At 37.3% G+C, this 14,257-nt stretch overlaps 1 protein-coding gene and 1 pseudogene across 8 annotated transcripts in view; both read right to left on the reverse strand.

Moving 5' to 3' along the window:
* Positions 1 to 624: 624 nt before the first annotated feature.
* On the reverse strand, positions 625 to 1,270 carry LOC115839111 (large ribosomal subunit protein uL1 pseudogene; annotated as a pseudogene).
* A 10,193-nt stretch (positions 1,271 to 11,463) lies between these two features.
* The window catches only part of FGD4 (FYVE, RhoGEF and PH domain containing 4), a 197,019-nt gene continuing 194,225 nt past the window's right edge, over positions 11,464 to 14,257 (reverse strand). For all 8 annotated transcript variants that reach the window (XM_060306019.2, XM_060306013.2, XM_060306017.2 and 5 more), the window contains one exon: positions 11,464 to 13,275. In XM_060306019.2, the coding sequence (XP_060162002.1) occupies positions 13,018 to 13,275 (258 nt within the window). In that variant the 3' untranslated portion in view covers positions 11,464 to 13,017. The remainder of the gene's footprint in view (positions 13,276 to 14,257) is intronic.

Here is a 14,257-nt window from a genome sequence, read left to right on the forward strand (position 1 = left end):
ATACAATGGAATATTACTCAGCCATAAAAAGAAACAAAATTGAGTTATTTGTAGTGAGGTGGATGGGCCTAGAGTCTGTCATACAGACTGAAGTAAGTAAGAAAGAGAAAAACAAATACTGTATGCTAACACATATATATGGAATCTAAAAAAAAAAAAAAAAAAAAAACGGTTCTAAAGAACCTAGGGGCAGGACAGGAATAAAACCTGGGACGAAGTGAGATGGTGGCATTGACATAGCTAGTGGGAAGCAGCCTCATAGCACAGGGAGATCAGCTCCGTGCTTTGTGACTACCTTGAGGGGTGGGATAGAGAGGGTGGGAGGGAGACATATGAGGGAGGGGATATGGGGATATATGTATACGTATAGCTGATTCACTTTGTTATACAACAGAAACTAACACAACATTGTAAAGCAATTATACTCCAATAAAGATGTTATAAATAAATAAATGCTGTAGTGCTTTACAATTTTCAAAAAAAGAAAGAAACCTACTGTCAGTATATTCAAAGTAATCGTAGACCTTAAATATTGATACAATAAGCAACCAGCATATAGGAAACACTCAATATTTATTTATTTATTTATTTTAATGGTGGGAGTATGGCATATTAAGCTGGTCCTTAGTAAAGGCACTGGGGCTTGCCCATGGTGCTCTTAATGTACAAAGCCTGGATGTTCCGCCAAATTTTTCTTGAGCAACGACACCAGGAAGTTGACAACTAAGTGGATGCTGTACACAAGCTCATATGTTATCTTCACGTGGCCAACAGCCACTGCCAGACACAGCACCTCCTTCATCTGGAGCTTGATCATGGACTTCATCAACTTTGACCACCATGTTCTCATTGTGGGTCAGCAAGGAAAGGAACTTGCCAGCCTTATTCAGGCCTGGGCCCAGTATTCGTGGGATCTGCTCGATCAGAGACTCTGAAGCCAAAGAGGCATCGTACTTCTTGGCCAGCTTCTTGACCAGTTTCTTATACTTGTTGAGTTTCTTCAGCACCTTGATGTCCATGCGGGGGATATCCACAGCCTTGGCCTCATCACAATACTGCTGGTCCTGCAGAACACATACGGAGAACTTGGGGCAGGGAGTGGACTTAAGCCTGACAGTGCCTGAGAAGCGTTCCTCTTACTGAGAGTCACAGTTCTTCAGGCTGATTTGAAGGGCCACTGGCTCCAAAACCTTCCGGCCCTTGCACTGGTTCCCATACAGGACTTCCAGCACGCCTCGTAGAGGGTGTCGTGGGAGACTTTGCTGCTCATGGTGCCTTGTGCCACGATAACCGGAAAAGAGCAACACTCAATATTTAAATGTTGAATGAGTGAATGACTCAAGACAAACTATCTCTTTATACTATTGTTTTTTCCTGGGACAATTTAAGTTGCTTTTCTTTATATATTTTTATGAAATAATTTTTATTTGTATGAAGAGAGATGAAGTAAAGGAAAGTTGCAATTGGCTTACAAAACATCTCAGGAAAATAGCTGGGTTAAACTCCATAGAAACATTAAAAAATTTTATTTGAAATACCTGTACATGTTTTGTGGGTTTTGTTTGTTTTGTTTTTCTCGGCCACGCTGAGCGGCATGCGGGAATCTTAGTTCCCCAACCAGGGATGGAACCAGTGCCCATTTCATTGGGAGCACAGATGTACATGTAGACCTAAACAGAAGTTAGAAATATATTACAAAAACTCTAGTTTACCCTTGTCTAGTTTCTCTATTAACATTTTACTTCATTAGCTTAATTATTCTCTCTCCCTCTTTCATCTCTGAACCATTTGACAGTAAATTGCAGACATGATGCATTTTTACCCTGAAATACTTGAATATTTTCAAGAACAAGGATATTCTCTTACATAACTACATTGCAACTTGCTGAAACAAGAAAATTAACAGATATAATGTGATGATCTAATCCAGATGTTATTAATTTCTCACCAATGGCCTCAATAAAAACTTTATAGTAGAAAAAAATATTCTGGCCTAGGTTCGATCCAGGATTACATACACATTGCATTTAGCTGTAATGTCTCTTTAGTCATTTATTCTGGAAAAGTTCCTCAGTCTGTCTTTGTATTTCATGACCTTAACATTTTTGAAGAATATAGACCAAGTATTCCGAAGAATATTTCTCAGTTTGGGTTTGTCTGTTATTTCCTTATGATTAGGTTGAGGTTCTTCACTTTTGGCAGGATTACCACAGAAGCGATGCTGTGTCCTTAGTGCTTCAGATCAAGAGGCCCATGATACCAGTTTGTCCTTACTGATGATATTAACTTGGTTAAGGTGCTGTCCACCAAGTTTTTCCATTGTAAAGTTATTTTTTTTCCCTTCTGTAATTAATAAGAATTTTGTGGGTACAACTTTGAGACTATGTAGATATACTTGTCTTCAAGAATTTTTTACCCGTTAGTTATAGTATCCATTGATGATTCTTACCTGAATTATTACAATGTTTTGTCAAATGCTATTTTTTTAACTTTCTTATTCCTTCTACATTTACTTGTTTGCATTCTATTATAGGGAAGAGTTTTTCTTTTTACATTTTTATTTACTTGTTGATTGACTGATTGACTGATTTTTGGCCACCCCATGCCGCATGTGGGATCTCAGTTCCCCAACCTGGGATCGAAGCCATGGCCTCTGCAGTGGAAGCACGGAGTCCTAACCACTGGACTGCCAGGAAATTCCAGGGAAGAGTTTTACATTTTTCCTCATTCATTCATTCATTATCAGTTTGAATCCATGTGTTCCTATTTTATTCAATGGATTTTAATCAATTACCATCGTTCCTTCCCCTTCCCCCTCCCACTTCAATGACATGTTCAACTGTCCCAGATTTTGCCAGCTGGAGCCTCTTCAAGCTGACTCCTGGGTCTTTTGACATGTCCCCATCATTCTTTGGGTACTTTTTCACTTTCTGGCATTCTAGAGCTAGAGCAGAGAAAATTCAGTTTTCTCTGCTCTAGCTCTAGAATCAGCTAGTTTTTCAGGGAGTTCTGGTTCCTTTTAGTGGAAATGGTATTTAGAAACCAACATAGGTATGCTCATTGCTACAGGGTTGTTATTGCTTCTAGACCCTCACAGCAGTCAGCTAGGAAATATATGCTCGTGTACACACACAAACACACACACATACACATATGTCTATAAATGTATTATAACTATCTATACCCAGTTAGCTAACTTTATAAAATCATGTGTTCATACTGATACCTGTAATTCTAGTCCAACAACACAGAATTTAGTATCACGTTCCTCCTTTTCCATATTGAAACTGCCTTCTCTGACACTGAGAAATTTGGCTCCCATTATGCTCAACCTATTATTTGCTCAGTTGAACTCAGTAAAAGTAATGTTAGAAATGCTAAGTCATACCACTGGGTAAAACAAACCAATGACCTAGAATTCAGTATTTATAATTCGATTTGCCTTTAGTTTAAGCATGTATAGTCAACATACTGTGTTCAAAAGTGTGTATTAGTTCTAATTTTTATCTTCAGAGTGGTTATGTTATTCATTTGCTATTATTTGACATATGTTCATTTGTATTTATATTCCATTTCAGATTTTTTTTTCTTTTTTCTTTTTTTTTTGCAGTACGCGGGCCTCCCACTGCTGTGGCCTCTCCCGTTGCGGAGCACAGGCTCTGGATGCGCAGGCTCAGCGGCCATGGCTCATGGGCCCAGCCGTTCCGCGGCATGTGGGATCTTCCCGGACCGGGGCACGAACCCGTGTACCCTGCATCGGCAGGCGGACTGTCAACCACTGCGCCACCAGGGAAGCCCCATTTCAGATTTTTTCATTTTTTATTATGTGTGTTTGTGTATATAAAACACTAAGATGGCTCAAAAGTCAAAACTCAACAAAAAAGGTATACTCAGAAAAGTATCAAGATTTTTTAGCAAATATTTTTTCTTTATTGAGCGTTCCTTCTCCTGTATTTACAACTGTGAGCCTGGAGCCTTTGGTTCATTCTCCCTGTAGTCTGTGCCTGCCTGCCTTCCACTCCCGAAGCACACACACAGACATACATATACACAAACTGATGGAAAAGATATTGAAAAACTACAAGATGATCTTTAGGATGAGGTATGTTTCTTCCACCTTTGGACATGATTCTATATAGAAACAATATACTTAATTTTGTTCAGTGTATGATAACCATATATGTAAGTGATCTAAAAATAATTTTTCTTGTGAAAACACCATAATGGACTACATGGTCCAATCTCACTGTATAAAAGCAGAGTTTCCTTTATTAAGACAAAGCAACCTGGATTTGTTTTTACTTAAATACAAGACCAAAACAACACATGAATCATTTCCTCTATAAAAGAGTGACTCCAGACTGGGAGCTCATTATCCAAACCCTGTGTCAGGTCCACTCTGCCAGCCCCACTTCCTCAGGACATGTATCTTTCATCACCTCTGGCTCCTCTGGAACAGTAACCAGCTGCCTCTAATTGCCTCACAGACCAGGTGTGGTGGTGGTAGTGGTGGTGAGAGTGGGCTGAGACATTATTTAAAAAGCAAGAATCCGTCATGCGAAGGTTAACTAAGATTTTCACCATTGTATTTTGAAGTCCTTGACTATGTTTTAAACGCTATCAGGAATCTAGCTTTGTTATTAAAACAATTTAGCTATATAAAATGTTGATTTCTTTTCCTCTCAGCCTCTATTCCAAAGGTCTATACCCATAACAATTTGATGTTTTGGAAGAACAGTTCTGTTCATTTTTGTAATTTTATATAACCTAGCTTTTGTGCAGCATGCAGGATCTTAGTTCCCCGACCAGGGATGGAACCCGTGCCCCCTGCAGTGGGAGAGCAGAGTCTTAACCACTGGACTGCCTGGGAAGTCCCACCACGTAAGTATTTACTGAGTGCCTACAATGTGCCAAGCAACCCCAAGTACTGCGGATTGGGGACATCAGTGGTCAAAACATAAAAATCCTTACCTTTATGGAGCTTATGTTCTAGCAGGTGTAGACAGACAATAAAAAATAAACAGCTAATTATCTAATTCATAACAAGATGTTAAGAGCTACGGGAAAAAAACAGATCAGATTAGGGCAGCATGGGGTGCTGTTGCAGCAGAGGCAGTTAAATGAGGTGGTGGTGAGATCCGAGCAGGCTTTAACTTGCAAAAGCTGTTCATTATGCAGACATCTGGGGAAGGAGCACTGCAGGAAGAAAGAACAGTGTCTGTGATGTAAGGCTGAAGTGTACTTGGCTTGCTTCAGTAAAAGCAAAATGTATGGTACGGGGTAGGAGAGTGGGGGGTGGCAGAGACATAGAACCATGTGAGGGCAAAGGACTTTGGCTTTTATTCTGAGTGAAATGGGAGCCCCTGGAGGGATTGGGGTAAAGAAGCAACATAATTTTTTTTTTTTTTTTTTTTTTGGCGGTACGCGGGCCTCTCACTGTTGTGGCCTCTCCGGTTGCGGAGCACAGGCTCCGGACGCGCAGGCTCAGCGGCCATGGCTCACGGGCCCAGCCGCTCCGCGGCATGCGGGATCCTTCCTGACCGGGGCACGAAGCCGTGTCCCCTGCATCGACAGGCGGACTCTCAACCACTGCGCCACCAAAGAAGCCCGAAGCAACATAATTTGATTTGTGTTTTAACAGACTCCCTGACTGCCTATTTAACAATGGAAGGGTGGAGGGAGGACTGGAAGACTTGAGACTAATTAGAAAGCTACTGAAATAATGTAGCAAGAGATGATGATGGTTTAGGCCAGAATGGTAGATAGCGGTGGAACTGGTGAAAGAGAATCTGAGTCTAGGTATATTTTGAAGGTGAGCTAATATAAATTCCTGATGTACTGGCTGTGTAGTCTCAGAAAAAGAGGAGTCAAAGATGAAAGCTTTTGGCCTAAGCAACTTGAAAAGCAGAGCTGCAATTAACTGAGATGGAGAAAATTATGGATAGAGTAGGTTTTATGGGGAAAGATCGGTTGTTCGGCCTGACTGGAGTACATTCAGGAAAGGATGGGAAGAGAGGAATTGGAAACAGATATAGAAAATTCAACTATTGCTCCAAAAGGGAGGGGAATATGGCAGCTGGCAGGGGAAGTGAAGTGAAGAGATTTAGGTTGGGAAAAATTATAACAGATGTGTTTGCTGATAGGCATATTCAGTTAAGAGGGAAAACTGATATCGTATAAGAAAAGGATAATGGCCGGAGCAGCATCCTTGAGAAGGTGCGTGGGGGTAGGATATGGCACTCAAGTAGAGACCAGATTTAAGCAAGAACATGGATGGGCAGGAAGATAGACTACGTGGAACCTGTGCTGGTAGATGGGTAGATTCGGTTGTGGGAGGCTGTGGAAGTTCCCTGACAATTTAATTTTCTGAGTAAAGTAGGGAAGAAGGTCATCAGCTGGGTGGAGGATGAGGGAGAAGGTGTTGGAGGTTTGAGGAGAAAGGAGGTGTGAAATGGTAATCTAGTAATGAATTTAAAATGAGACCAATCAGTATAGCTGTTCATTTTGTTCAGCTGCATGGCTGTAGGCATGGAGAAGACAGAGTTGAGTCAACCAGGTTTTGGTTTTGCCAAACAAGTAAGACAAAGCTAGAGAGTGAACTGAATGCAAAGGAGTGACTGTAATGACTGAACTGTAAGGGAGGGTTAAGGGAGGAAGAGAGGACATCAAGAGCTGAGTGACAAATTACTTAACCTCTCTAAACCTGCTTACTTATATGAAAATGTTAAGAGTGCTGTTGTGAGGCTTACGTGGGATAATGTGTTTATAGAATGCTTAACATAGGACCAAGCACTGAGTAAATATGCAATCAGTTTCTCAAGTGAGGTTTCCCATCAGGATCACCTGGGGAATTTTTGAAAATACTCATGCCCACAGCCCAACCCCCACAAATAGAATTTCTGAGGGTGAGGCCGGAGCATGGCTTGGTTTAACTACTCCCCAGGTGATTCTAATGTATAGTCAGGGTGGCAAACTTGCCTGTTAACTAAATGATCTCTATTAATAATACTAACAATCACTTACTGAATGTCTCCTATGGGCCAGGCAATATACTATAGTATTATCTCATTTAAGGGCCACAACTTTTCAAGGAGGAGTACGTGCCTGAAGTGACAAACAGTAAGTGACAGAGCCAGGGATTTCTAGCCAGTTGTCTATGACTAAGTCCCTTCCACTATAAGCTTGCTACTCCAAGAATGATTTGAGGAGCATCACCACCACCAGAGACCTTGTTAACAACAAATGCCTCATCACTGACCTTGCTAAATCAGAATCTGCATTTGAGTAAGATCTTCAGGTGATTTCTATGTATATTAAAGTTTGAGAAGCTCTGAAATAGGCCACACTGGCTCTCTCCGCCACAATTTCCATTCTGGTGTAAGGTGGATGCAAACAAGTTATATCGATGGACCAAAGGCAACAGCTGATGTCAACTGCTTGTAAGTATCAATAAATAGTTCTTCAAGGCCTGAAAAAGGTAATAAATGTCTAAAAAGGATTATCTCTGGAAATATTTTACTTATGAAATAATGCTGAATAATATTATTCTTGAAATATTTACACAGGTTTTGGTGGGATTGGAGGTGGAAAGGAACATCAGTACCTTAAGGAGTAACTTTTTTCTGAATCAACCAAAATTTCTGACAACCAAAATCATTGTGAACTGAACATATATAATCCTAGCTCAAATAACAGCTAAGTCTTTCGAATTCATTTAAAGATGTATTTATTTACAAGATACAAGTATTTAATATTTAATAGGAATTAAAGTGCTTAATTTTACAGTTTCCAATTCTCTGCCTTTATGACCAAATATACATATGTTACACAATATATACACTATCTGCAAGTATTTTACATTCATATAGCTAGAAGAGAAAAATTACTTTTTGTGTATACTTTCTCACATTTGAGTTAATTCTAAAATTTTGCTAATATACATTTCAAATTGATCAGTCAACAATTCAAAAACCCAGATAACACTTATTCAAGAATATCAGTCAATTGTCACTCATAAAATGAAATGCTAGTTTGGTACAACAAACAAGAACCTCCAAAGTTTTATATACAGACATGATTGCTAATGAAGGGAGACACCCCTCCCCAAGCGATACATTTCAACATCCATATAATGTGTAATATATAATGTAATTCTGTTATCATAATGGTCCCCATAGACTATTATGTCTCTTCCCAAACCCATATATATATATACATATATATATATATATATCACTCTATGTATTTGGTATTCACTTATTCAAATATGCTACAATATTTCTTGATTTAATTTCTCACTAAATCTACCTAATCACACTAATTCAATCTATAATGAATTTTAGGAAGGGGTAAACATCATGTAACTCTCAGTGACCCCCCAATGAGTTAAAAACTATCTTGTAGAAGCCATGTGCTATTTCATCTCAAAAGACAGAAAAGACACTATTTTCTGCCAAATGTTCAGTCCATAAAGTAGAATACAGACCATGATTGACTTTAGAGGGATTTTTTATGTCAGTAAACAGTGCAGAAAATAGTCCAATAGAATTATTTCTTTTTTTTAGGTCTAAAGAAAAAGTAATGACAAGATACTAGTGGTATAATTTAGAGGGCAAGGTGAAAGGCCCAGGTGTAATGGATCCCATCAGTGTGCAATTACATAGATTTACATCTTGTAGTTTATATCCCTCTGCAGTTTAAGTGTTTTTCATTTATCTTAGCATATATTGCTCTGATTTGGAGTCCAAGGGACTCTTTCTGTCCACCTCTCTGTCTGTTCTTGCTTGTTTCAGTTCCTAATCTTATTCCTCTCTACCACATCAGTAAAGAAAGCAAAGTTACCCTTTCATGACAACATGATTACAGGGCATACATAAGAATGAATTATACTAAAAATCCATGTATATAATTTATGTTAAAATATTTAAGTTAAAAAGAATACTTTCTATAAAAATTTCGTTCCTATGGAAAAACAGAATTGGAAATCAACATTGCTTTTACATATATACATGTATGCATAAAGTCAGAGAAAGGGTTTTAAAAGTATATCTAGTGGTCTTTTATATATCATACTCCTATTTTCTAAATCTGGAGACTCTATAGTAGATAGTAATATGAAAATAAAAAGCAATTTGATTTTACTAAAATTGGATGAGAATGAAAAAGTAACATGATCCACTACAGATGTCCAGTATAGTCCTAAGAATAAGAACAGGTTAGCCACAGATTTTATATTAATATATTCTTGAAGAATACAAAAGTTAAGAATGAAGACATTACGACATTCTTGCCTTTTGAATTAATTTTAGCTTATAAATACCATGTGATTAATCTTAGATCCGCTAACAGGAACATTATGTGATGTAGAAAGATTTAATGTATTTTCTACTGTGCATTATAGCAAGGATACCTGGAAAAGAAAAAAAAAAAAAAGAAAAAAAGACCTTTGTTCCCTAGAAGTTTATTTGCTCCTGTTGGTGTCTTTTCCTCAGGATATATCCAGCTCAGGAAAATCATTATTACATATGCTCAGAATAAGAACTTAAGGCTTTGAGTATAACCAGAAATGAGATCTAAAATTTATAGGGGAATTTAGATCTGTTTCCTGTTTCCACAAAGACAATAAAAAGTGTGGTAATTTAAAAAAACTGTTGTTGTTGTTGTTTTAATTTGGGTAGCTTACCCAGTGAGTATAAGTACACCAAGCTACATCAAACTTCATGGAAAATGAAATGTGTAGTGCAGATGTGCTTTAACTGTTTTAACCACCCATACATACCCTTTGCAAAAAAAAAAAGTCTTTAAAAAACTTTAAAGTAAAATAAAAAGGATTTTGATGGTTACTTGAATCCAAGGAATAATGTTGTCCCTCCCCCACCCCACCCCCCGCCACACATACGTTCTTTTCCCTGTACTGAGCAATTTGAATCACAGTATCACTCCTAGGAGTTAATTTTCTATACCCTTGTGGCTAGGAACATTCACATTAAAAGTTCAGTGTAAAACCTACCCTGTAGAGTTTTATTGCTTGCATACATGATGGCATTATAGATACCATTATTACAAAAGTGGCTGGTGGCATTTTTCATTATTGGGTCCCACTTAAAACCTGGAGATAAGTCTGCACTACATTTCATTGGTAGACTTTCAATAAAGCAAAATTTATGTTGAGAAAACTGGAATGTTTTATAAGAAATAGCAGTTTTATCAAAGAAGTATTTTGTTAAGTTTAGAGAAAGGGCACTTTAAAAAAAAGATGATTTAGAGAAAATAAAGAATAAGACCAGAATGGAATGTTGGTTTTAATAGTAAAACAACCAATTATTTTTCTAGGTTCAATTTGTCATGACTGCTCAGGTGTCTCAGAAAGCAAAAGACAGATTATTCTTGTAACCAGACAATCACATTTTGAGGTCTTTTGGTTGAGTGTTTTTAAATGGCTAAGAGTATTCCTTTGCCTTTCTCCAAGTAAAAGCATTCATGATTCTTTAATAAGAAACAGGTAAGGCTGCTTCATTGCTTCTCTTTGTGCTTGGCAAAAGAACATGTGGAATGTGAAGATGGTGACTGGACAAGCAGAAATTCTCTTCTAATACTAATATTTCTATTTTTTAAAACAAATTAAAGATAATGTTAAGAGCATGATAATAAATATTCTCTTTACATGAGTATTCTTTAAATAATCTAAATTAAATAACATTTGATATTTATTGAGCCAAAGCTTGAATGTGTTCATGTTACTTCCATTCCAGCAGAACTTATTTGTAGGGAAAGTGTAATCTTCTTGTTGTTCAAAATTGTTTTCAAAAATAATCTGGCTCATAAATCTTCTAATTGGCTTTTACATTTCCATTTTTCTATCCACATTTACAGAAGTCACCTTCTCCTGTTAATCATTCTACATTTTTATTGCTTCTCTTTTCTTGAGATTAAGAAAACCAAAGCATCACCTAGAGCCGTAGTTCAACCTCAATAACCACCCCTGAACACAAACACACACATGGTTGGCAACTAGAAAAGAGAATCAATGTAAAAAATTAAAAATTTGTCCTTAATTTAATAGGGCCTAAGAAGCTACCTTTATCTTTTTTTGGCTCTAAGTATTTGGTTTAATGTTGATGGATCATGGCTGGTGTTCCTTTTACAGACGAAGGCAACCTAATCATGCCCACTATAATTAGTTTATCTGCTCCTTAGGGGTGTGGGGGGAAGAAAAGAGATACTTCAAATATTTCTTAAAAAAAAACAGGGCCTGAATAGATGTGTGGCAATCTCAAATTCTGAGTGAAGCTAATCTACATTTAAGGTGTAATCCTCAAAGGCCGAGGATAGTGGGGCCATTCTTGTCGATTTCTAGCAGACAGATGCATTAAAAAGTGACAATATTTGGAAAATGACAGAGTAAATGAGAAAAACAAAAAAAGAGAGAGATATCTAATTTTGAGGAAAGGATGAACTTAAATAGCCAACTTAATGTGAGATTTTAATCACAATTACAATATAATAAAAAGCAGCCTTTGTGACAAGGAATCACATTTTGTCTATTAAAATTCCCCAGAGGATAAAAGGGAAAAGAATGCTCAAACTGTCGTCAATCATCTTGTACCCCCCAGAAAAACCTGCCATTAAAATATTGCTTTTTTATATTGTATTTTTCCCCACTCTTCTTTAATGAGGTGGTTTAAAGAGTTGAGGATAAACTTTCTTAATTACCTATCCATCCCCCTCAATCATAGGTTATCCCATGTGAATTTAGTTTCATATCTGACAAACGAATAGGCCCACACAGTTATCTTAAGTGTTAATTATATATAGTCCTCATTTAACCACAATTAACTGTCTTATGGGAAAGAAAAACATAACAATAAATGTAGCTTCCATATGTCCCAGTTCTGTGTAAGGTCAGGTATCTTGTACATGCTGATATTAACTGCTGCAACAATTAGAGGATTGTAAAAGGTAAAATAACCTGTATGACTTGACCATCCCAGTGACCAAAATGCACTTATCTCAGAATAATCAAGACTGAAGCATTAATTAAACCCTCATCTTATATTTAAGTAGGTATTATTAGCACCTTCAAAGAGAGGCACTGTTTTAAATAGGCACAGAACAAAGAAAAATAGTACTTTAAAAATACTGTTGGAATTCACTAATATATCCCATGCCACATAAATTACAGCTTTTTATTATAAAAATATCAAGACCCTTAGATGTCAATCAGTTAAACATAAATCACCAAAAACATTTCTTAAGTTTCGAACACTGGTCAATTCCAAGATAAAACATGCTGTGTATTTAAAAAATAAATTAGAGACAAATATGAACCTAAAGTTGAAGAGAAAAGCATGTATAATGTGTGTGTGTGTGTGTATATATATATATATATATTTGTATTTAATACTATATATACATAATTGCTATATACTTAAGATATTTTATTCTTAGAAGTATTTCTACAAAAACAAGTATCTTAATAAGTTGAAAGTTTGAATACCAACAATTTGTTCTTTTTCTTTTGTTTTAAAAGAATGTACATCATTTATGCAGCTTGAGCTTTATAAACTAAATTAAATAAGTTAATAGCCTAAACTGTCCCTGTATTTTTTATTTTTAACGTGGATCTATTTTGGCAACATGGAGGTATATCTTTCAAACTGTTATAAATCCTACATGTGTAAGTGAAGACATTAAAGGATTTCTTAAATGAAAGTGGCCTTTTCTAACCTGAAGTGATAGAATTGATACCAGTTTTTTCCAAGACAAAAGTACATATTCAAGGAATAGCTCATTAAAAAATGCTCTATTTTTCACATTATTTCAAACTTTATGGGTAGAATGGCTCTACACATTAATTTCAGTAAGAGTACATAAACATAGGAAAATAGTGCCCCCAAAGATGCATTTATGAGCCTGTATTTTTCAACATAAAGTGCTAAGAGATGAAAAAGGAGAGCTGAGAATGTTTTGAGCTGTAAATCTTGAGACCCCCCTCCATACTGCAGTAGGCCCTGGAACTCAGCATTCTGATTTTCTCTTAGGTTCAGGATGATCGTCCAAAGTGGCTGGATGCTTACTAGGGCCATCTGGCGTCTCACCTGTGACAGCTAAAAGGATGATTTTCAGCCACTTCTGTTTCAGTTCTTCACTGTCTGCAGCAAAGCTGTGCACAGACTTGGACTGGGTCAGTTTGAAACTGTGTGGCAGGTCTGCACTCCTCAGCATATCATCCACAATGTAGCCCAGGAGTGGAATAGTGGCCTGGGCTCTGACATCCTAAGAAAAAAGCATGGTACATAAAGAAAAAACATGGTGAGATGTGATCCGGCGCCCACTAAACCCCCTTTCTTACAACCATTCCACAGACTCGCACTGTGAACTCTCCATGGAGAGAGATGGGGATCCAGTGCTTTTAGCACAGTGCTTGTGTATGAGGCCACCCGTAACGTCACCTGAGTGAACTGATGAATGAGTGCTGACACCTAAATCAGCTAGAGTTCATTGACCCCACACCTCTTTCCCTGTGAGGGAGCCCATTCAGTTCTTCATTCAGTGTAAAAGGGAAGAATAGTCATCTTACTGTACAAAACCAGCAAATGTTAATGATGATTTCATTATCAAATGCAGTTCTATTTGTTGTTTCATTCATTCATGCATCAATTTACTTATGGACAGGAAAAGAATGTAGGAAAAACAATGAAACAGAATAAAAAACCAAACAACCCAATCAAAAAATGGGCAGAAGACCTAAACAGACATTTCTTCAAGAAGACATACAGATGGCCAAAAGGCACATGAAAAGATGCTCAACATCGCTAATTATTAAAGAAATGCAAATCAAAAGTACAATGAGGTATCACCTCACACTGGTCAGAATGGCCATCATCAAAAAGTCTACAAATAATAAATGCTGGAAAGAGTATGGAGAAATAGGAACCCACCTACACTGTTGGTAGGAATGTAAATTGGTGCAGCCACTATGGAAAACAGTACGGAGAACAGCTCTAAAAACAGAGCTACCATATGATCCAGCAATCCCACTCCTGGGCATGTATCCAGAGAAAACCACAATTCAAAAAGATACACGCACCTCAATGTTCACTGCAGCACTATTTACAGTAGCCAAGACATGGAAGCAACCTAAATGTCCATCAACAGATGAATGGATAAAGAAGATGTGGTATATATACATACAATTGAATATTACTCAGTCATAAAAAAGAACGAAATAATGCCATTTGCAGCAACATGGATGGAC

Source organism: Globicephala melas, chromosome 10 (genome assembly GCF_963455315.2).
Source record: "Globicephala melas chromosome 10, mGloMel1.2, whole genome shotgun sequence".
Lineage (NCBI taxonomy): Eukaryota > Metazoa > Chordata > Mammalia > Artiodactyla > Delphinidae > Globicephala > Globicephala melas.